Raw genomic sequence first — 25,374 nt, forward strand, 5'->3', positions numbered from 1 at the left:
CTGTCACGGTCTCGGAGCCCGGTTCTCACCGAATGGACCCTCAAGCGTTCGGTGTTCCGGTCTATTTGCCTGGTTTGCGACAGACCCCATGTGGATCTGTTTGCCACGGCCCTGAACTTTCGACTCCCTACGTTTGTGTCTGAGTGTTGGAGAAGTTTCTTCTACACCCTTGTACTGTGTTGCTGGTTGCACTGCTTTGGCCTTGAAAACCTTGGTTTCCTCTATTGCTTCGGCTTTCTGTGGACTTCCCACGCAGCAACCGAGGTCCCGGCAGTTCTACTTGGGACCAGAACGGCTCCACCTTCACGGTTGGATGCTATCTCGGGAAGGCTCACTCAGACGGGCTTTTCTCGAGAAGTTGCAACTCGCATCGCAGGATCACTTAGACCTTTGTCTTCCGCCGTCTACCAATCTTGATGGTCCGCCTTCGGTGATTGGTGTGTCGGACGGTCGATTGATCCAGTCTCTGTCTCTGTTCCTATTGTAGCCAACTTTCTTTTGTCTCTGTTCCAGGACAAAGGTCTGTCTCCTGGAACTATTGCAGGCTATTGTTCAACCATTGCTAGTGTGCTGGCTTTCTATGGTAGCAAGTCTGTGGGCTCGGACGCTTCATTGTCTGCTCTCATTAGGGGCTTTTACATTGAGAAGCCAATTGGTCCCTTGGTGGAATTTAGCACTTGTGCTAGATTCCTTGTTGAGGGCGCCATTCGAGCCCCTCCAGTCGACGGATCGGAAGTTTCTTACTTTCAAGACTGTGTTCTTGATAGCCTTTGCTTCCGGTCGCCGCAGAAGCGAGATTCATGCTTTCAGCAGATCTCCTTCTTGCCTTCGTTTTTCGGCTGGCCATTCTTTTGGTCTCAGTGACAACTGATCCTTCCTTTATAGCTAAGAACCAGGTTCCCGGTTTCACTCCAGGGCTTGTGGTTATCCCTTCTTTGGCTTCAACTCTGAATGGGGATTGTCCTGATCGCCTGCTCTGCCCAGTTCGGGGGAACAGTCCTTGCGGGTGTCGGGGGTTTAGGGCTCATGAGGTTCGCGCTTTAGCTACTTTGTGGGCCTTATTTAATGGTTCTTCTTATGCTGAGGTCATGACAGCTGCTGTTTGGAGGGGTCATTCTATGTTCACGGAGTTCTATCTCCGATCTTTGTCGGGACAGTCTGACGGGTTGTATTCTATGGGCCCTCTTGTGGCTGCCCAGTCCGTTGTCTGTCCTCCATCTTCTTTTGCATGAGCCTCATTATGTCTTCTTCCGCGTGATCCGGAACGCTGGTTGTAATCAGGCTCTGCGTCACAAAAGAAAAGATATTATGAATTTTCCTCTGGGGGTATGGGTCCTATTGTTGGAACCCTTCATCGTCCACGGAGACACCACTGCGGTAAGTCGAATTCGCATTATAATGACTGTGGTAATGTATTTTGAAATAGTATTGAGGTTTCTCTTGTGAAACCAATATCTGTTATAAATACTTACCACAGTCATAAGGTGAGTTCCCTCCCATCCTCCCCTTGTCTCCTTGGCTCTCAGTTTTTTGGGCTTTGGAATTATGAAGTGGGAAGCATGGCTTCGTGTCTGATCACGTGCGTGAATACTGCTGTCTGATTGTTAGATTTCTCCAGGGGTTCTCCAGGGGGGGAAAATTCTTTATTTTACGTATGTAAAGAGCCAAGTAGGGTTGAAATATGCATTATAATGACTGTGGTAAGTATAATAGAAATTGGTTTCACAATAGAAACCTCAAAATGGGCATCAAAGAATACGTTAGTATAAATCCCACAGTTTTGCTGATGTGTCCAATCACTTATAATGTTGACAATAATGCATCTTCACACAGCCTTAGCTGCTGCAAGGAGACAAAACCAAAAATAGTAAAAAAGGAAAAATAGATCGACTTTCATCACTGAATGTTCTGTCACAGGTTGAAGACCAACCAGCATGTTTTGTGAGCTACTGCTGGTCAAACTCCCATGATGCAATTAGCAAGGGAAGTCGCAAGAAGGAAGGCGCACTCGGCTATGGTGATCCAAGAAAAGTCAAGAACTACTTAGAAAGCAAAGGCATCCCCTGTTGGCTGGATATAGAAAGAGTTGGAGGGGTGAGATTAAGCTTCATGATATTTGAGGATCCGAAAAACTATAACTACGACTAGAAAATAGTTTTGATTTTATCATTTTTGAAGAAAAAAATCATACCTTGCAGGTCTTTTATGAAATTTACACAAAATTATAATTATCAACAGTGTTCCCAGAGTAAAACAACAATGTTGCCAACCGGGGTTCGAACCCTAGACCTCAAATAAAAAAGCCTTCAACATATTATTTGTGTTCTGTGGTTCAGAAAAAAAATTGATACAGTATTTATTTTAGCAAGTACATTTGTAAATTAAAAAACAATTTATATAGAAAAACAATTGAAAATCTGACTCAAGGAGTCCAGCTAATTCCTGCAACATATATTTGATAGTACTGACATTCCTTAAATGCGAAGGCTCATTAAGCAATCAGATCATAAAATGTGCTATTCCCTCAGTAATTGACCTGCTGTTTCTCATGGTGGATGACTGGATAAGTAGTATTATGCGTATTTTTGTTGGACAGGGTGGCTTGTTCGAGGACATTGCTGGCGGTTTGAGGAAAGCTCAGGTTGTTGTGGCGTGTGTGTCCAATGAGGTAATTTAATCACAAGTCATAATGGATACAGCTTGCTTACATAGGCATCCGATCGCAAACTTAAGGATAAAAACCTGCAAAATTACATTACCTACATACTCCTCCTTACATTGAATAATGGTTATCCTTATTGTACAAACGATTTTTCTTACTAAAGTGAAAACAAATATAAATTATAAGTTCATGTTTGGTAAGTTACTCTTTTATGTATTTATGGACTTTAAATTTTCAGTACGCCAATTCAAATAACTGTCAGATGGAGTTCCGCTTTGCTTTGTGCCAGCTCCGCCTGCCGATCATACTTGCAGTGGTTGGCACAGGTTACCAGTGGGAGAGGTCAGAGGTCAGTAAATAAATGATGTGTAAATGATGCAGATCTGAGGTCATGGGATAAGATTAATGTTCACAAAGGTCATAGGTCATTGAATAAACTGTGTATTGGTGAAGGTCAGAGGTGACAGTGAATAAAATGACAATGTAGGTCAAAGGTCATTGCATAAATTGTATATGAGTGCAAGTTCTAGGTCATTGTAAAAACTCTGACCTATGCTATTGAAAGTTAGAGGTCATGGTATAATCTGTACATTACTAAATGTTAGAGTCAATAAAAAATATGCTAATGAAGGTCAGAGGTCATTGAATAAACCGTATGTTAGTGAAAGGTTATTTGATAAATTTTATGTTAAAAATGAAGGTCAGGGTCAAGGAATAAATTGCATGTTAATAAGTGAAGTTCAAATACGATTTTAATTTGTTGAAACTTAATAAATAAGCATGAATGATGAGGGAAATTCTTGCATAACTATATATAATACAGCCTTACTGTGGTCTGATCTGTCAGTGTCTGCATTTTAATCCCACAAGATAACTTGCTTAAATATAGTTTGATTTTGAGGAAGATCGATTGATCCCCATATAAAAAAACAAAGGCTAAGGGTCAGTTCAAACTTGAGCAAAATATGTGCATAATTAATAAGCATACTGTGCTCTCATTGTTTAGCGGTTCAACACAATAATCTAATTAAATATGACCAGATTCTGATGAAATGTGTCCATTATATTATATAAGAAAAATGTGCATGCTTCAGTCTTAAATGAGGGAGCTAAGTGATACAATTTTTATTCAATGAAATCTAGAGATTCTTTCTTGTTTTGGTCAGATTGGAATGCTTGCTGTTGGACACCAGAGTGTAAAAGTGAACTTCCAGCATGAAACTGGTGATGCGTTTGATGCACTACTTAAGGAGGTCAAAGCTAAGATCAAGGTCAATACTGACGAGGACGAGAGCAAGAATGGAAAAGACCAACAGAAAGTTGCATTCCAGGTACAGTAGATTCAGCTTAAGGATCCCCGCACCACTGCCAGGAACTGTGACTACACATTTGAAACTGACTTTTCTGGAATAACCATACATATAAGCTTCTTGAAATCATTTCTAAAAAGAAAACTATACGTTGCAGGACTTTTATAAAAAAAAGTATAATATATAGATGAAATAAAACTAAAAAAAATATATAATCAAAAGAATTGTGTTATATCCGCAAGGAAAATTATGTAATAATAATAATAATAATTATATACAACATTTGGTATGGCGCTCTATATAGCTAAAATAAGCCACTTTAAAGTGCTTTACAGTACAAAGATATACAATTTAATATACGATCAATACAATTAGCTTATACATTAATCAATACAGTTTTGAGGAATTCGCAGAGGCTGCCTCATCAGGCGCTAACTACGTACTAGTCCTATGCCACCTGGCTGATATCTCCCTATGTGTGTGTGCTTGAGATGTATGTAGGAAATCAAAATTTATGGAATTCTCTAGTTATTGTCCGCTTAGGGACAGAGATCCTGAATCTGTAATTTATGCTGCAGGAGGTTCTCGAGTTGTCACAACGACAGTTCTTGCGCCATCTTGTGGGCTACGCCGATTCCATGTACAGTGGCCATTACCCACGACTCATCGTTCTGGACTTGGTGGAGGAAGAAATACAACCAGCGGAGGAGAAAAAGGTTGAAGTAGTGATGACTGATGAAGAGAGGAAGGCTGCTGAGGCTGAGAATAAGGCGAAACATGCCGAGACACTGAATGCCAAGATGAAGCAGGCTTTGAAGAACATCAAGGACAAAGATGGAAAGGAAAAGTCTGAAGCTGAGGTTTGTTTGATTGCTTCCCACTGTTACTGGGGAATATAGGTCTTCGCTCCGTCCTCAATTTGTCCGTCAATCAGTCAGTCATTCTGTCCGTCGTTTCTTTAGTTCATCACATTGTCTGGAACATATCAATGTTTTCCGACTCTCACCTACCATTGCCAAATTTTGTATCTAAATACCAGTTGGGGTGGCAGGGGGTTGCATACTTAAGTGAGGTATTGTGTCTATGTGTATACACAGAGTTACTTCCCTTTGTTCAACTTTCTTCACTTTGTTTGAGGCATATATCTTATATTATCATACCTCATCTTATAACAGCCTGTCTGATTGGATGATACTGGTGACGTGATGGGGTAATAAAACATCATGTCACCCTCACACGCTCAATTTTCCCTAATCAAATTACCTTTTTTTGGAGCATCTCTAGAAAAATCGGCAAGAGCCACCACAACCTAGTTTATCAACCTGATCATTTCTACTATTGTGTTATTGTTTTTTATTTATTCATTTATTTGATAAAATATTTATTTCCCTTGGGATGAAATCACGATTCTTTGTTACTCCTCGATTAATCATGTTTCACTTGGGCTTCGCTTTACTGTATTTATAACTGTCACCCACCCTTTGCTTGCAGATCGATATATCTGTCAAGTTGTATTGCCTACCATTCAGAAAGCTAATAGGATAGGGAGATACAAAAATTTAAATATTTTATCTTCCATTATTTGCCTAATTTCCAACGTTAGTATGGTCATAAACACGCCGGAAGGTCCGACTCTACAGGCCAAACTGCAGACGGTAGACAGGGAATTTTACTACTGAGTATTAGTGTAAAGGTCTTCGATTTTACATGCTTGTACTGTTTCATTTAGTGATCGATAATTTGAAATTTCAGTTAATTCATAATTTTTACCACTAGTTACTATTTTCATTACTCTATTAATTATTTGAATAAAATAAACAGTTTAGGAATTGTGTTTTACTATTTAATGAGACGAGACCAAATATCACCATTGTTTTGTCATAACAACAGCTATGCTATACTGCTCTTAAGTATTTGGCCTTGTGTCAATGTACATGTACACCATCATAGGACTCAAATGAAATACATGTAGTTTGTCTGTCTCAATTTTAGAAAAAAGAAGAAGAGGAAGAAGATGAAGAGGAGGAAGAAGAGGAGGAAAATACGAAGTGGAAATCCAAATATTGTTACCGGCTACTTTGCGAACATGAGGAGGTGGGTTGGAAGTTTGGATAGCTATACTTCACCTGTTATTTAAGTGGAAACAAGGCATACAATCTAGTTTCACTATGTATTACTGGCAGATTCTACTTTCTTCATATTATTTTCTAGTAAAACAAAATTTGTCAAAATTATTTTCTTTGTTTTATTTTACAATAATTATAACATATGCATGTGTAATAAAATGGTGAGCTCCATTTTTCTTAAATATGAATATTTTATACATAAAGTTATAATAATTTGGATTAATTACTTCATATTGCATCCTGGATTACAGTTAGGGAATTTTCCTCACAAAAGTGGAAATAAGTACTACTTCTGAGGGTAGTTCCCAATGTAGAGTTATATTTCCCTAAAACATGATTATTTTTTTTTTTGTTAAATTTCCCCAATTCACTTAATTAAATTTCCCCTTTTCTCTGTAACTTTCCCTATAACCTGTTAAATATACCCCCAGACACAACCCTATTCGTAGTCACCAACATTCATCCTTACTGACCACCTATTTATCTAAATTTAAAGCTATTGGTTCTTAGTAGTTCTTAGTAGTTCCAAGAAACTATTCCAGCAGATACGTTCCAGCAAAAATAGAGGAACTATAACTTATATCGTTAATAAGGGCTTGAAAATTAAATGACTGATGCGATCTGGTGTATTACAGGGCTGGCATACTGTAGACTTAACCATCCCTTCCCCAGAACATGAAGGCAAGGAGGAAGAGGAGCAATGGCTGGCCTCAATGGCCCCTTACATGGCACGGATGTTTGCCATCCTCAAATACTCGAGCCTAAACATGGCCAGTCTGAACACCCCGGAAGGTCAGACTCTACAGGCCAAACTGCAGACGGTAGGCAGAACATTTTACTACTGAGTATTAGTGTAAATGTCTTCAATTTTACATGTTTGTACTGTTTAACTCATTCACCCCTGAAATTTCATTATGAACTATTCCAACCTTTGAATTGGAAGAGTCAAAATGTATCTTCAGGGGTGAATGAGACCACTTTGCAGTGTGGAAATACACACTTTTCTCACTTTGAGTAAAATAGTTTGAGAATATCCACATGCAAAAGTTTATTTATAGATTAGTAAAACTATAGATATATAGAATATATATATACTTCAGAACCATTTCAACTTGTACATCGCAATCTGTTTACAGCGTCACAGCGCAAACATTTCAACTTACAAGACCTTGCAACTTTACAGTAGTTTTCACAATAAGTTTTAATCACAGTCAAGTTTAACAAATGTTTCTGCAAAAATATTATCCCATGGTTGGTTACTGAATTATGTGTGCATGCTTTGCAATTTTTAGACCTGATCGTTATTATAAACAAAAACCTTTCCATCATGCAGCTGTTTTATAGAACATATAAAGTAATCGGTAAAACATGTATAATTATTTTAAATACATATACTGTAAAATCACTCATTTTCATGGGGTTTTTAATTTCGTAAATTTCGTTGGTAATCTTCATCCACGATTTCATAGATTCACAAACTAATTGCAAGTTTGATACAAAGCTTTTTTTTCTTTTGAGTTGGTGCTCATAATCCAAATTCTCTGTTTGAGTGGGGACTCATGTACCCATGAAGTGGTGTTTTGTCGGGAAACCACAAACTTTGAGCCCTACAAAAACATCTAATTTCACAGTATTTGTTTCATATTGACAAAGAAAGTTTGAATTTGATTGCAGATTGCCACAGATTTGAACAAGAATGAGTTCCAGGATGAGTATGTGGAGGTGAGGGCTAGTGTGATGGACATTGACAAACAGAAGACAGCAGCAGGTCTGAAGAGGTTAGTATTGACATACTGTATATCTATTTGGTAGTTCTAGAAAATTTAACTCAATTTTGCGAATTTAAATCATCTGTTAATTTTAGTTCACTGGTAGGTAGTTATTATCAACAATTTAAGTATTCATCGGTAAAACTTGCAAGCATTGTTAAAAAATTTTATACATGCTCCCAAAGTTACGATGGTATTAATGTCCACCCTTATTTGGTCCCAAACTACACATATGTATTGTACAATTTCCCATAAATCCTCCAAATCCTACCAGATTGGTTTTGGTTTTATTGTGTTTAACTGTTCTCTGTTTTAGCAGGTTACATTTAGCATTTTTGTTTCTAGAAGCAAAAAGTTCAAGATGATTAAATTTCAATAACACATAAATTGCTTCTTACAAAACCAAAAAAAACTAGATTTGATCAAGATCAAAACACGGGATTTCCAACAGGAAAATGATCAAAGATATGTTCTCGGACTGACAATCGCTTCCCTTCGCTTCCCTTCTTTGACAAACCTTGCCATAGGGTCAAGTTATTTCCAACAGTCAGCATTCATAGAAAGCTGTTTAGTGTTTCTTTCTTCTGTCTGCCTTACCTTTGTGGGAACCTTATTACCTTTGTGGGGATGTTATTTACGTGAGGTAGTTGTGAATGTCAGCTCTGTTATTTGGACCCAGCGACACCAAACCCCAGTACACACAGTGATAGTCATTGGGCAATGGTGAATGACAGCTCTATTATTTGGACACAGTACACCAAACAACAGTAGGTATGATGCTAGTTACACAGGCAATGGTGATTGACAGCTCTGTTAATTGGACCGAGCAACACCTAAGTCCAGGACGGACAATGTCTCATGATATTGTAGACAATTTGGTAAAAGAGGTTGAGTTTTCTGTGAGAGTTATTTCCCTTTGTACAGTTTGACGAAAGTATTTTGACCATTCTTTAAGAAATAATATGTTCTTTTATCTATTTATGTGCACTATGATGCTTTGACATTGAAACTTTAAAAATATCCTCATAAGAATGCACTCTTAAAAATGTGGTGTAAAAAAATAAATGAAATAATTTGAAAATTTAAGTTTTTTGATAATTTGACCCCTGTGACCTTGAATGAAGGTCAAGGTCAATGGTCAATTAGCCCCGACCAAGATCTACTGAAGTATGCAAGCGCACATTCAGTACAATGAACGGTTTTAAAGTTATGGACGTTTTCAAAAAGGTGAAATGAGATTGTAACAGATTCATGTTGATACGGATGTTTACCAAAGCGGCCGAGGAAGTGGTAGTATGAGTTAGCATAGATTGTATCTTCACTGGACGAATGACACAATGTTTTCCGTAACTAGATGATTTTACATGAGTATCCATGTCAAATTGAATTTATTAAACGAGTTCAATATTTGGATATGGCCCGAGCCTGTAAGCGAGTGTCGTTACAAATTATTGAACAAGTTTAATCAACTAAATACGGCATGGACACGAATGTAAGATTCAATTTATCAGATTACATTCATAATTTGAAGAAAACCTCAAACACAATTATTTTGTTCTCGGCTGACTTTTTATAGTTAAAACCAAAGTAGTCCAATCATAGTAGTGTTGTTCCGCGCAGTGCAAAGAAGTTCCATATATTTTTTCTCTTATTAAAGTAAAAAGAAGTTTTAAATGCAACGAAAATAAAACTAACGAAATAGACATTTCAAATTCATTTAAAAAAGTGTGATATGGTATAGTTAATAAAAATAATACCTGTAGTGTCATAGGGATATGTTCCCACGGTTTTGACCCATTAAGGTTTTATTACACATGTGTATTACCATATTTATGACATGACCGTATGACATAGTAAAATGGGTCAGTTTTATGATAAATATGAATATGATAGTACGTTTTTGCCAACGCTTTAAGCATGCTAGTGATAGCATTTCAGAAATTATTCATGCATTCATTGCAATCTTTATTGTGCAGGTACTTAAAGTAAATGTTTTAAAAATAAACAAGGTTTTTGTGGTGAATTTACAGATGTAGACCTTTTGTCATTTGAAATATACCTTTTTCATAATAAATCTTGGTGAGAGTGGGTTGACAAGATACCAAATACGTCAATGATTGAATTAATAAACATGTGATGTGCTAATCTATTGGATTGCTATCTTTATAATGTCATTGACTGTATTTAAATGTTAACAATACTTATTGCCAAAGTATACAAAGTAAACATTAACTGCACTCAGTTCAAAGAGTCAATCATAATGGATTTCAAGTTAAAATAGGAATTTTTGGCACGAATGCTCAATTTTCAATTTCCGATAGCCCCTGGAGGCTTCAATTGATAATTGCCACGAGTTTGATAATATTATATCCAGGTTGACGTACGCCCGAACGAGACAAGTATTATATTGTTCGGATGTTAATTGATATGTAGTTCCATTAAATTACATATTTGGCTTGAGGATAATATTTCGAACAAAACATTTCTTGTTCGCTTACAATTCTCTCACCATAAGATGGAATATGGATTGGCGTATATGGGTAGCAGAATACAGTAGAAATGGCCCGACTCTGATAAACAAGGCACATGTCGAGGAAATGTAAACACAGCGGATTTACCCTACACAACACATGTATACATGTATATATATTTGTAAACTGCATTACATTTACAATACATATAAAGTACTGAGAAGTGTATAAACCTCTTTTTTCTATGTATGTCACTTGTGTGAAAACCATGGTTACCACATCAAAAATTACCAAAAAATGCCAAAAATTGCTATTTTTAACCCAAAATTTGACCCCCGCAACTAGTAATTTTTTTCCTAAGCTCTGTCTGAAATTAAAGATTACCTACCTGGTTGCAGAATTATCTGGGTCCCAGTAAAGTTGTAAAACTTGATTTTTTGCAATTTTGCGTCGTGTGCTGTTGTCAAAATTTTACCTCCTGTAAAGCTAGCTTTTCATGTGTACGCACCCTTTCGTATTATGGCCAAAATTTTATTCTCGAACCAAAGAAATCTTCTTTCTTTTTTACAAATGTGAAGCTCACATAGCCCACTTCATCATGCTTATACCAATTTTAGTACAGTTTTATTTTTATATTTTTTTTTACATATCATTATACAGGGGTTAGCCATTTAACAAAAATATCACCCATGGCCACAACCCTCTACTGTACACTGCTACCTTATACATCACTTTCTTTTTCCCAAAATTTAATTAAAACCTTTTAAATGTCTGGAAAATGCGACAATGAACACAATGATGTATCCGTTGCCTTTCTCACTTTAATAGTGACCGAGTAATATGAATTCTCCTGACAGGTGTATTTACCAATTCTGCTCTCAAACTACCAACAAAGGGAGGTAATCTGAAAAATGAAAACTTGAATAGGTTTATAGTTTTCATGAATGAAATTTCTTTTTGGGAGAAATATGATGCTTTGAGATCATGTGAATGTGAAAAACAAACAGTACAGTGATACTATGATGTAACTGTCTTGTTTGATGATGTTATAGTAACTGTGATGTCATCATAACTATGACGTCATCAATGGGCATCTATGACATCATCGAGGATCACTGATATAAAAAAATTGAACACTAGGAAACCCATCTCAACAACAAACTAGCAACTGACACACTTCCCGTACCCGATGAACAGCACAGAAATGTCAGATATTCTGAAAAATCAGACAAGTGCCACCATATATAGCAACCGTTATTTACTTTCCTTGCCTAGAATTGACAGTGACCCTCAGAAATTGTTCATTTAACATATTTCACTAGAAAAAAAAGATTTTCTTCAGCTGTAATTATGGAAATAAAATTAATTAACATTACTGACTTTGCTTATTTCATCTGTATGCTGAATCAAGTGGAAAAAAACATCTAAAATAGTGTAATTAGAATGAAAACAGATATTTTACCCATTTTCAATAAATACAACTTCATGTATTAGTAACCATGGCTACCGGGTGCTGGACTGAGTGAAACAGACTGAAATCTAGTATGAATGCATCAGGAGATAGCCTGTGAACTATTTGATGTTTGGTATCAACTTTACCAATAACATAATTGACACATATGTGATGAATTGCAGAATTTCACAAGTGCCTGTGAATGTGCGAGTTACCCCTCTTTATACATCCACAGGTAACAGGCTAACGACCTATATATTGACCAATCTATGTAATGTTTTTTTTGGCGTTTTTGAGTAGTTTTAAGTATTAATGAATGAAAGTGAAGCTGAATCAAGCATAAAAAGGCATTTTTTCAGAAAAAATCAAGTTCTATGTGTATATGGTAGCAGAATACAGTAGAAATGGCCCGACTCTGATAAACAAGGCACATGTCGAGGAAATGTAAACACAGCGGATTTACCCTACACAAAACATGTATACATGTATATATATTTGTAAACTGCATTACATTTACAATACATATAAAATACTGAGAAGTGTATAAACCTCTTTTTTCTATGTATGTCACTTGTGTGAAAACCATGGTTACCACATCAAAAATTACCAAAAAATGCCAAAAAATGCTATTTTCAACCCAAAATTTGACCCCCACAACTAGTATTTTTTTTCCTAATCTCTGTCTGAAATTAAAGATTACCTACCTGGTTGCAGAATTATCTGGGTCCCAGTAAAGTTGTAAAACTTGATTTTTCGCAATTTTGCGTCGTGTGCTGTTGTCAAACTTTTACCTCCTGTAAAGATAAAATATATTCTACACTGTGAAATACGTTGTCTTCTATGTGAGGACGGACTAGCTTATTGTCTTTTGCAAAATTTAATAGATTTCTTTTCTAACTAAAAGGTGCACGAAAAAAAGATACCTGTAACTGAGCAAGATCGGGTTATCGCAGTCCCAGGCTAAGAATATGTAACATTCCAACCTCGGCTTGCGTCTCAGTTGGGTTTATGTTACAGAGTCTTAGCCCTTGACTGCGATAACCCCATCTGGCTCAGTTACAAGTAAAATATTTTATCTCATTTTAGATATAATTGTAATAAGAGAGGCCTAAGGTGTAAGAGAAAGCCGCGCTTCTTAGTTTGATAGGATGTCAGGGGTTATAGCGACTGATGATAGAAAGTAGTTCAGGGGTCATAGTGACTGGTGCTTGGAGGTCAGCGGTTATAGCGACTGATGATAGGAAGTAGTTCAGGGGTCATAGTGACTGGTGCTTGGAGGTCAGCGGTTATAGCGACTGATGATAGGATGTAGTTCAGGGGTCATAGTGACTGGTGCTTGGAGGTCAGCGGTTATAGCGACTGATGATAGAAAGTAGTTCAGGGGTCATAGTGACTGCTGCTTGGAGGTCAGCGGGCTTTGAATTTGACATATTCTCTGATAACATGTTATGGAAAAAAGTAAGCCCCGACCAAGATCTACCAGAAGTATGGAGCGGTCAAGCAGTACACCGAAAGCTTTCGAAGTTATGGTCGTTCAAAAAACCTTTTAAAATACTCTATTTATAGATCTGTGACCTTGACCTTTGATATTATGATCATGAATTTGTTCGCATACCATGTGTTCCTTGTCCTCTAATACATACTGAAATATGAACGATATATCTTTAATCGTTCTTGAGATCATTTGACCCCTGCGACCTTGAATGAAGGTCAAGGTCAAAAGGCTGAACTCTGAGTGACGCCGAACATACATACTATAGATGTGCCAAATATCAACTCTGTATGTGTCTTAATGAAGGAGAAGAAGCGTTTTTAGTAAAATTTTGGCGGGAAAATGAAATTTTCAAAGTGGCATATTTTCGTCATTTTTGATGCTATGACCTTGAAACTTTGGAAATACTTTCATTAGAACATGATCTTTGCAATGTGATAAAAAAATGAACTTATTTAGATTTTTTCATTTTTGACCTATATTTTACCCCATAGCGAGGCTTTTAACTTGAGATATTCTCTGAAAACATGTAATGGGAAAAAGTTAGCCCCGACCAAGGTCTACATGAAGTATCAGGCGTTAATGCAGTACAACGAACGGTTTTGAAGTTATAGACGTTCGAAAAAAGGTTCAATAATTCTCTATTTATAGATCTGTGACCTTGACCTTTGGAGTTACGATCATGATTTTGTTCGGGTATCATGTGATCGTTGTCCATTAACATGTACTGAAATATGAACGTAATATCTTTGTTTGTTCTTGAGATAAAGTGTTTACAAGATATGTGGAAATAATTGTAAGAAAAAACAGAAATGGAAATCCCTAATTACAAGTTTTCTATATCTGAGTAATTGCAAAAATTTTCACCCGAGACTTTTCTTATTATTATATTCCAATATTGATTAAGGTAACATCTTTCAAATCTTAATGCTTTAACTTTTAAAAACTGTGTAATTTAAATCAATAAAGTTCATCATCAAGATGTAAAATTCACTATTTTGAAAATTATAACTAATGATCTTTTATCATGGTAAAACAATCGCAATGAAATGAACGTATATGTACCATATGTCTATTTATGTCTTTGTGTTGAGCTTACTTGAATTGGCATTCATAGATTGATGAATGCAGACTGGACAAAGACAAATTCACACTATGAAGAATGTTAGCTCTCTGACTCTCTGGATTGTCTAATTGTTTCAATGCAACGATATATTTATTTTCAAGATGTCACATGCTGAACGGAAAGACGCTATGGTTATGCGACAAACACAGAGGCCAAAGTGGCAGCAAGACGGAAAAACTGTACCAGCAGCTACTTATGCCCCACGAGGATCCAGGAAAAGGTACGTTGAATCTTCAATTTCATTTACACAAATTCCATCATATAATTAATAGTGAATTATTTACTTGTTCATTCAAATTCTCAAGTTCCAAAGTTGTTTGGTTTTATTAGTTCCCACATGTTGTTAGGGTTGAAAGCGTGTAGCAGTATCTCTCCTGCACTTAATTACAATGTGTTATGCCACCAAAAGATTTACCAAATAAACTGAAATATTTCAATAATTTGATAAAATGAAGATATAAATACACTTTTATTTCATAATACAGAACAAATAAGTATGAACTTGAAATGTTTTCTGTGCTAAATAACTTGAAATATTTTGATAAATGATTTATTAAAATTAAGATGTAAACATCCATTTATTTCATTATACAGAACAAATTAGTTCATTGACTTTGAAATGTTGTCTAAAAAGTATTAAACATTAATCTAAATCAAGAAAGGTTTGAGGCAAAATAAAATTAATTAATAGTTCCTCAGTGAGGCAAACAGTGTGTAAAGTAGGTATTAGGTATGATATACTTGAGAAGGGATAGGATTTGTTAGACTTCATAAAAACTCTGTGTTCGACAATAAATTTAACCTTTCAGGATACAATTTAATACTATCCTGACCTATATACTGACATATCAGTCACAAATTCAGTATCTTTTCCGATTCCTATATATTTTTTTCAATTTCCAGAGTTCTTTCGTGTTGTCACTAATAAAACCAGTGTTCTTTAGTTTTGATTGATATCTTATTTGCATATTTTCCTTGTATCTGATTTCAGCTAAACATTCTAAACCTGAAGAAATAGGTTTGTTAAGGAACGCTTAGTTGTTGAAATTGTCGAGGTGTTGTTTTTCTGACATGATCTTACTATACTACTAACGATGCTAGTTATAATTACCATAGTAGATAAATTATAAATAGTTTAACTTACTTAAATATTCACATTATTAAGGTGAAGAGTTCCAGCCCTCTTTGTATTTCCTCCATCAAAGATTTCCAATTTGCTAAAAAAAGAATGTCTAACTTGGAGTTCAAATTCCTCACCCAAAGTCCTAAAACTATAGACATTTTATCTTTCGCTGAAAACTTTTTCGAAGTTTTTATATTAAGAATGATATTTTAGATTTTTTTATTTTTTTTGCCAAATTAAAAACACAAAATAAAAAATTCCATCTCTTTTTTCATGCACACCCTGTTTCATTAAAAACCATTTGTTTTCAGTTTTATTCGTACAGTTTAATCCTCTCCATCTTAGTCAATGTCACATTTTAACATGATATTCAAGTTGGTTTTATATATATATATCAACACTCAGATTTTTAGGGGTGATATGTTATGATGATTATTGAAGCCCTGAATATGATCCAGATTTCACCGTCTTGTGAATTTATAATTTATTTTCAAAGTTGGATATCTTTTAGTTGAAAACTACAAAATATGAGTTTTCCATATCCATACCATTCGGTAATTAGAAACATCTTTAGAGATTATAAAACACTTAATTTATCTGAATCGAGATACTGTCTTAGATTATAAAATTCAGCATGCAGTGAGTGATAATATTTACTAATGCTGGAAATTTCCCATAGCTGTGTTTCATCTACAAAAGGAGGATACTGGTAAGTCTTGTTGATTCATAGTGGTTACAGAATCAGATGCACATTTAAGCTGACAATGCAAGTTAAAACACAATAAAAAGTTGAATTTCAGCTCACCTGCCCGAAGGGTGTCATGGTGGGGGTCCGTCATCCGTCGTCGTCCGTCAACTTTTCCCTTAAACAACTTCTTCTAAAGAACAAACAGGCATATAGCCATGCTATTTGACTGAAAGCTTCGTTGGTAGGAGCTCGTCAAAGTTTAAGAACGAAAATGACTTCAGCTATTTTCAAGGTCACAGGGGTCAAATGTGTCAAACACTTCAAACGACTTCTTCTGAAGAACTGAAAGGTATAGAATCTTCAAATTTGGCTGGTGGATTTCTGGGATAGAGCCCAACAAAGTTTGAGAATGAAAATGACCTTGAACTACTTTCAAGGTCACAGGAGTCAAATATGTCAATCTCTTCAAACGTCTTCTGAAGAACTGAAAGTATAGAATCTTTATATTTGGCTGGTGGCTTCCTGTGATAGATCCCGACAAAGTTTGAGAATGAAAATGACCTTGACCTACTTTCAAGGTTACATGGGTCAAATATGTCAAATGCTTCAAACGACATCTTCTGAAGAACAAAAAGGTATAGATTCTTCATATTTGGCTGGTTGCTTTCTGTGATGGAGCCCGACGAAGTTTGAAAATGAAAACGATCTTGACTTACTTTCAAGGTTACAGCAGTTAAATATGTCAAACAACTTCTTCTTAAGAACTAAAAGGTATAGAACCTTCATATTTGGCTGCTAACTTCCTGAGATTGAGAATGACAAAGTACAGAATGAAAATGACCTTGACCTACTTTCAGGGTCACAGCGATCAAATATGTCAAAAAAATCAAACGACATCTGATGAATAATCGAAAGGCATAGAATCATAATATTCGGCTGGTGGCTTCTCACCAAAGTTTGAAAAAAAAATGAAAAGAACCTCAACCTACTTTGACGGTCAAAGAGGTCAACAACGTTTTAAACGATTTGTTCTAAAGAACCACAAGGAATGGATTCATAATATTTGGCTGGTAGCTTCTTTGGATAGAGCCAACAAAGTTTGAGAAGGAAAATGACCTTGACCTACTTATAAGATTACAGGGCAAAATATGTCAAACACTTCAAACAACTTCTGAAGAACCAAAAAGCGTAAAATCATATAATAATATTTGACTGGTAGTTTCAACTGATTTAGTCGACAAAGTTTGCGAGTGAAATATTTGTAGTACAGTATGATATTTAATGAGAATATTTTGATATGACTGCTTTAATATTCAGGTGAGCGATATAGGCCCACTGGGCCTCTTGTTTTTCTGGTTTTGAGATGTTCCCCAGTGACCACCACTTCCAGTTGTCGTATCTTAGGAAGGGCTGACATTTTACACGTAGAATGTACTTGCTTGGTAACGAGTAGGGGTCTCCCTGGGTTCACACATATATAAATACATATATATTAAATGTACATATGTAGAATTAATTATCTGTATGTACTAGCAGGCAATGCTTTTTGTTGCCTATGAATAAGAATTAGCTTTAAATAACTGGCCCCATTTTCAAAAATGTTCCTCAACCTAAGGAATTTCCAGACCTGTTTTTTCCCAATTAGAAAGCAATGCTGTTTTTTAATTTTCAATTCAAGAAATTTTCATGAACTTCAGCAATCAAATTTCCATTGAAAAAAGAAAATAATTTCTTCAGCTTAATGAAACATTCGTGTTCAACTGGTCTTCTTATGAATATATATGACGTATATAATAAATCATGTGTATAGAGCACCCCATGGTATCTACCGTTACAGCGTAAGTGATATGTTCTCCTGGCTCAGCTTTTATAAACCTAGATGAAATCCCTCCATGCTATAGTTTCATTTAACAATAAGCTGCATGTCACATGTCAAAACGCGTTCCACGATTATAGTAGTTAAGTGGTCTGTTGGTAACATGTTATGACATGTTGACTGTAAATTATGATGATTTGCCTTCAAGTTTGACATTTTTGGAAGCCTGCGACAGATTTTAATTGCCTACTTGCAGTGTCATTGTTCATAATAATATGATTTTTCAGTTTTTTGAGACAATATAAAAAATAATTATAATTTAACAGGTGATTGAGGTTATCATGTTGTTGCTGCTAGTTTCAATGATAATTAACACAGTGTTCAAACATTATCTTGAATTTTCCATTACAATGTATGTTACAGATGTTTATACCAACTGTTTTGTGTGTGTGGCATCTAGCACCACATTTACGATTTATTTTATGTATGTTAATTTGCATAGCTACTTGATATTATAAAGTATTATCAAAAGATTAAGTATTGATGTTAGAGTTCATATGGAACCTAATTGGATGTAATTTTATATTATGCAGAAATAGTCAATAAAATGATAGATTGTAGTACAGAGCGATATTTGATACATTCACGAAACGTTTAAATGGGGTTCAATTAGTCATTACCATTAAATTATCAATGGGTCATGAAACAAAACAAAACATAATATATTTTGAAATTTTCGTACAAAGAAAACATTGTTTTAGCCATGATAAACATTGAAAACATTTAGATGTTCCTTTTTAAAGTTATATTTACCTGGTTGCAATATTTTCCTCTTATTCCTTGTCGTGTCGGAAAGAGGACTTCCTTTGTGGTGTTGACTCCGTCTTTTCTGAGTTTATGGCCTATCTACTTCCATTCTGTGGTTTTGTTTCTGCCATGAAATCGTCATTGCCAGTTTATCTCCTTGCACTGATGTTGGTAGTCTTTTCTGGCAATCGTGCTTAAAGATGCAACGTCAGCATCTGCGACTGTAGACTCTTCTGAAATTTCTGGTTATTCTGCCCTGTTATCTAACTCCCATTTTGGACCATATATCAGACTGAGTTTAAATTGTTGCTGTAATATAAATGGTGGTATTTCTAAAAGTCTGTTTCATGTTGGCAAACACCCTTTTTGCTTTTCCCATTTTCAGTTTGATGTCTTCGTGTGTCTTCACTTATCAGACCGCCGAAACAGGTACAATTGTTATCCTCCATCATGTTAAGGTTGATTGCTGCTGTTAGTCCTATTTCCTGATTAAATAAAGTTGTTTTCAGACCTACACATCAATAGTTTCACTTTTGTAAATCCTGTCTCATCCCTTTCAAATGTTTGAATATGTGTGGAAAAGTCCTGTGTCATCTGCATGATTGTCAAGCCCCGTTTTTCGCTTCTGTTCTTAAATTTACGTGTCCGTTTTCATCACCCTTGCTATACTTATATGGTAACCAGTTATTACAGTCAGTCCTGATTTCCTCCTTCAGCAACTTTACCACTTGGTCCCTTTCCCACTCATCCTGGGGAATCTCGTCCCTCCATGTTCGTTAAAACAGGAATGACACTATTGCGTTTGCAGTTTCTAGGTCCATTCTACTTTTCCTTCCAATATTTTCTTTCGCTTTTAAGGGCGGCCAGTAGGAGTAAATACTAATAGTCAGTACCATGTACCGGATACAGGGATAATGCTGCGTTACCTCTTGTAATATCTATTAAGCTCGTTTGATATGTTGGCATTGCTATTATTGCTTAATCCTGTAATGTCCCTACACTTATGTCCTGAATTATTTTGGTCTTCACAGCTGTTTTGGCTCAACAGGAGCCCGAGTCAACGCCAAGTCAAGCGACCAGTCGGAGGGAGCCAAAAGAACCATCGAAACCCAAACTTTTCCGCATGAGAGAGACTGGCGGTTCCAAGTCAGGCAAACTGAAGCGACAGACAAGTCAAGCGTGTAGTGTGATGTAAACCAAAATAATTGAGAAATGTGTTATGTAGAAAAATACCTATGTTTAAGACTTCTGTCTTTTCTTCTACTTTGTGTTTTGGATAAATTACGGTACAACTGTACCTGGACATCTAAACTTTGTAGTAGCAGCTACGATTGAAGAACTATCTACATCTTTTTGTTCACAACATGACAAAAATTTACGCAGTTTTATCAGAATTGGTCATTGGATAACCCCAAGGTTTATATGGAGCAGAGTATGCATACCTTGGTTACATTGGGAAATACTCCTTATCGTATATCTGGTTCTAGTCCAGTAGCCCTAATATTTGTAAGCAATCCCTTTTTTCGGCCGATTACATGCACGCTTAATTGCAAAAGCTGATGTTCTTCCTTCCTTTTGACAAGGAATCTTGTATGTGTACCGTAATTGTGAGCATAGTGCCTGCATTCGAAATGGATGCTAATCGCGAACATATCACACGAACTTACCTACTTGTAAGCAATCTGCGATATACTATATGACATGTACGGATAAAAAAATTACGGTAAATTTATTTGTATTGGAAGACAATCGCATGCTCAATTTGAAAAAGAAATATTAATTTATTTTGTAATATAATATTTAATATCTTGTGTAGTTTAAGCTGTGGTGACTTTTGATTCTATAACTGTATACCTGAAAATGTTTCATCGACAATTAAGCTTTTAAGCTATTTTTATAATAAGAACTTAAACGATTCCTATTGTATTTCAAATGTGAAGGGTAAAATGAATGGTTAATGAATATTTTAATGGAGAAACTATTTTCCGGTATACAGGTATTTGGACGGTGTTAAATATGTGATATCATGAAATTATGTTTTGTATACCTTAACACATGCATCTTCTATTTATTCACTTTATATAAGTTGTGGGAGAAAGTCAATTTCCTGAAATTGAACACTTTCTCATAATACCTTTGAACGTTATGAGTTAAGAGATTGAATTCCAAAATTTACATATACATACATTTAGTCTGTTGTATGTGGAAAAGGATATGGTGAACCTGTTGTTTTTTGTTTCGAGAAAATAAAAATGTATCAAGACGAGCATGTTCCAATTGCCCATATTTGATTATATTTTAGAGAAAGTATCAGATACGAGTAAATTTTACAGAAAACACTATTAAAAATGCCAATTTCTTTACATGCCTTTAATTAATGTGGAAGGCACGTTTTAGTAAGATTTTTGAATATTTTGCTTTGTACATATACATGGCTTCATGAAGTGTATTTATTTCAATTTATATTGTACATTTTAACCATATACGTATACATTTGTTTTTTACATGATGATGCAGAAAGTGTTATGTTTTTATACTTGTGATAATGAACGTCATTTGCTCTTTTTATTTTTAACTTTGTTATTCATATACATGATTACAATGTTGATTCAGGATATACATATATAAATTTGACAACGTGACACTCTTTATTAGTCACAACCATGATTAATCACTGATTGATTTAATATTTCAATATGTTGTATACTCACGACATCCTTTGTGACATTGTAAGCAAACACCGTTGATATTAACCTTCTAATAACCTTGTCTTGCCTTATGAACTCACCTTGTTGAAGGCCACGTGATTTAGGCTATGGTCGTGTATTCGATGCCGTCCGCTGTCGACTGTTCAATAAAATGCCATTTCAACTAGTCAAGAAAGACAACCAGAGATTTGAACAAAATTTTATATGATCCATTCCTCGTTCAATCAAATTAAATTTTGTATAAATGAAGGATGTTGCCCTCTTTGACACAGATGAATAGAATGAGACCAGTATTCTCTGTGATGACAGGCAAGTAGGGGAAAAGTGTATTTTAAAAGACTACTCCTAATGAAAGGTTGACTAATTCATATGTTAACCGTGAAAGTATATAAAAATGCGAAGTCGAATTATTTTATTATCTAATTTGTATGCTCTAAGGTATTGGCCGAAGGGTTGCGGGTTCGAGTCAGGGCACGGCACTGTGTTGTATCTTTGATCAAGATACTTTACTCCGCTTGTTGCAGTCTACTCAGCTGTAAATGAGTACGTAGTTGGGCAGTGCTGGAACTTTTGGATGCTAGCTGTGAGCGCCGAAATGGTAGCACCGGCTGTATGCTTCCCAGGGAGTTGAGAAAGATATGGGCTGGTTGCAAACGCCCTTAAACCACGGATGATAATTTGTGAACCGCTTTGAGACGACTTACGAACTAGGTTGTGATAAAGCGGTACATAAGAACCTCGAATTATTGTTATTATTATAAGTCGATTAACGTTTTGTTATAGTATATGAACACACTTTACTCACTCCACTATTTCTTATTTGTAACAATTCCACACGACAATCAGTAGTAGCACAAGGTGAATACGACCTGAAATGCAGGTATGCAAGAACTAAAGTTCTTTGTTAGATCACATTGGAAATTGATATAAGTTAAACCTTTTTCCTGCAATCGACGTCCTATTTCACAGTGTCGTTTGCATGAGATATATGGCACAAAACTAGAGCCTGTTAAGCTAAGTGGCATGATTTTTTTTTAGATGTTGTATACTCGATAATAGTCTGGTTTGTGTAACGACCCACAAACGTGACTAATTAGGTTCATGACAAATACCAGATTTAGAAACACCGTTCCATAAACATTTTACGATTTAATTAATGCAACTAAAGATCGTGAAGATTTGAAAGAGCGTTTCATTATCTGTGTGATTCTTAGTTCGAAAGAATCTTTACCCATGAACGAGCCTCAATTACATACGAATTAATGATACCGTCCTGTTAAATATATCGTTATATTGTTTGAATGTGAAGCAGTACTCCTGTCCAGGTTTTACTACAATATGTAAGAATAAATATTTTACTTCCAATGCGTTAAGTGTTTCAACCTTTATTCTCAATGTCATCATACAAATATATATCATTGCAAACCAAATCCGTCCAATCAAATATATACAACTTGATTCGTGATCCAATTTAGGTAGCACTTCTGTAGTCGTAGTTTTGTTATTGTAGTCTCTAATGCTCAGTCTACGCTGGATCAGATTCAACCTTTCCTTAAGGAAAAAAAACCCCTATGGGACACCCATTAAAACCCCATATTGCTATCAAGTTAAGAGGTCTGGTTTACGATGTTTTTTTTTAAAGTGAGAAATTATACTGTAACCTCAAAAGGGACAGTTTTCCCGTCTCATACATTTTTTAATAAAAAGACATTCTTATAATCATTTACAGGTATCATTTGTTTCCATTAGTGACAAGTTTCACAGTATGTTATACGATTTTATTAAATATCTGTATCTTCAATGTTCTTGTAGTCTTTGAGCGTTGCAATCAAACTTTTTTTATAATAAATGCAGGGAGATGTTGGTTTCCTAGACGCGAAAGCAGCTTTCAGGAACAGTACTGTTGAAACTCGAAATGACATTCCAGATTAATAAATAAACGCACAATCACGTGTGTTTTATTTTATATGTAGTTTAAAAATAGTTTAAAGTAAAAATGCTTAGGCTAAGGCAAAAAGAAAGAAAACCATGTAAAGCAATTTCTTTTCCTATATTATGATACCAATTTGTTTTCCATACTTTTAAACAAATGCATGTATCTGTTTTCCAACATTAATTCTTGGAATAAAGTTCTTGATTTCCTGACTGTTTTGTTTATATATTTGATCAATGCTGGGTAAGTTTAATCGTCTACAAGATACAAGTCATACATAAAGAATAATTCAGAATAGCTATTCTTGTAGTATACGAGTGTACCAAGATATAAGAATGCTAAATTATGATGATAAAACGCATAGACCTATGGCATAACTGGGAAAATATCAAAAGATCTGCCGCTTCACTATTTAAATCAGTATCATTATTGAATTGATATCAACATTTGGCAACATAAAAGATAAAAATGTAGCCATGTTTACAATAATACTGTAATAACAAAAATGTGACAACTCAATCCTGTTCCCTTATTATTTCGCTCATCCGGTCCAAAGTATTGCTATTTTTGGGCGATATAAAATTAAAAGATAGCGGCATGGCTCATGTTTCATTAAAGTTCGTAAGTCTACACGTAGACGCAAAAGTAATCGTAAAGCTTGCTTACGTTTAAATCCATGTTCTCTAAGACAATTAAATGTACACGTAAGTCACGTCTGCTTTTAAGTGCACGCAAGAGGTTATGGTAGCTTTAAACAACAGAATGGCTCTTGATTTGTTTGTTTTAAGAGAGAACGCATATTTTTGGGATAGAATTTGGTTTGACTCTGATTAGCTAAGTTATTTTTGACTTCATATCGAATCTCTCCAGAATAAATTTAATTTCAGTACTCGGTTTACGTAGCTAACACATAATCTCGATGTAGAAGAATTCGAAATAACTTTTCTTTTGTTAAAAAGACCTTATGGAATTTCACACGTGATACTGAATTAAAGGTTAGTGATAAAATCGGTTTTATGAGAATACAATTAACATGAATAAACACATAGACAAGAATTAAATGCGAAATGATTTAATTTAATTTTGATATAACATATACTGGAACTTTATGCTTCAGTTGAAAGTATACTATATCCGGTAAAAGGTTAAATCAGATATAGTGAAATCTGTAAAAAAAACATTTTTTTTTTTATTAAAACGAAAAGAACAGTAAGAAACACTTAACCTGTTATATATTCATCCTGTATAATTGTTCATGTATTTTATCCATCAATACAAATACCCTACTATATATTTCGCTATATATCAAATATATTATATTACTAAGTTGAAAGTGGGGGCCCCACACCAGACATCTGTCTCAGTTTGTTATCAGGGCCAGAGGAAACTCGGGCTAAGTCGGAAGAAGACTTCTGCTGGGGCCATATTGCTGTAATCGTTTACCAATGAGCTGTTTAAATGATTTTTGCAGTACTTCATGTTTTTGCGTGCAGCTTAATGTTGCAACCAGCTGGTTTCATTGTGTAAACTAATTTTGGATGTGCATCGATAGAATTTAATTATCAAATCAATACATATAAGTTGCTAGCTAAAAGATGGCTGTAATATTCCCTAGAAGAAAAAACAACATTCGATATATTTGAATATAGACTAAAAGGGCATTAAGAAAGTCGATATATGTTTATTTATCACGTACCTGGTGAATTCTACTTAAGTGATACAGTCATTTTAAATTGATTCGTCTGTTGCACATGTGTCATAGAAGGCAATTACATTACCCTAGTGGTCTGAACTTGTTTTCTCACTAGATTTATCAGTTTTCTATTGAACAAGTCGACAGTTTAAACAAAACAAATAATAAAAAAGATCACGAAAATTTTAGCGCAATTT

The 25,374-nt window shown here is 35.2% G+C and overlaps 1 protein-coding gene across 4 annotated transcripts in view; it reads left to right on the forward strand.

Moving 5' to 3' along the window:
- Positions 1–22,068, forward strand: part of LOC110440494 — a 91,553-nt gene extending 69,485 nt beyond the window's left edge. For 3 of the 4 annotated variants that reach the window (XM_021483607.1, XM_021483608.1, XM_021483610.1), the window contains 11 exons: positions 1,918–2,094; positions 2,597–2,668; positions 2,901–3,011; positions 3,829–3,993; positions 4,551–4,832; positions 5,965–6,066; positions 6,734–6,919; positions 7,773–7,876; positions 14,511–14,629; positions 15,401–15,427; positions 19,875–22,068. In XM_021483607.1, coding sequence (XP_021339282.1) covers positions 1,918–2,094; positions 2,597–2,668; positions 2,901–3,011; positions 3,829–3,993; positions 4,551–4,832; positions 5,965–6,066; positions 6,734–6,919; positions 7,773–7,876; positions 14,511–14,629; positions 15,401–15,427; positions 19,875–20,038 — 1,509 coding nt within the window. In that variant the 3' untranslated portion in view covers positions 20,039–22,068. The remainder of the gene's footprint in view (positions 1–1,917; positions 2,095–2,596; positions 2,669–2,900; positions 3,012–3,828; positions 3,994–4,550; positions 4,833–5,964; positions 6,067–6,733; positions 6,920–7,772; positions 7,877–14,510; positions 14,630–15,400; positions 15,428–19,874) is intronic. The other variant, XM_021483609.1, reaches the window with a different exon arrangement.
- Positions 22,069–25,374: the final 3,306 nt, after the last annotated feature.

The sequence above is a fragment of the Mizuhopecten yessoensis genome, unplaced genomic scaffold (assembly GCF_002113885.1).
Source record: "Mizuhopecten yessoensis strain PY_sf001 unplaced genomic scaffold, ASM211388v2 scaffold11183, whole genome shotgun sequence".
NCBI classification, from domain to species: domain Eukaryota; kingdom Metazoa; phylum Mollusca; class Bivalvia; order Pectinida; family Pectinidae; genus Mizuhopecten; species Mizuhopecten yessoensis.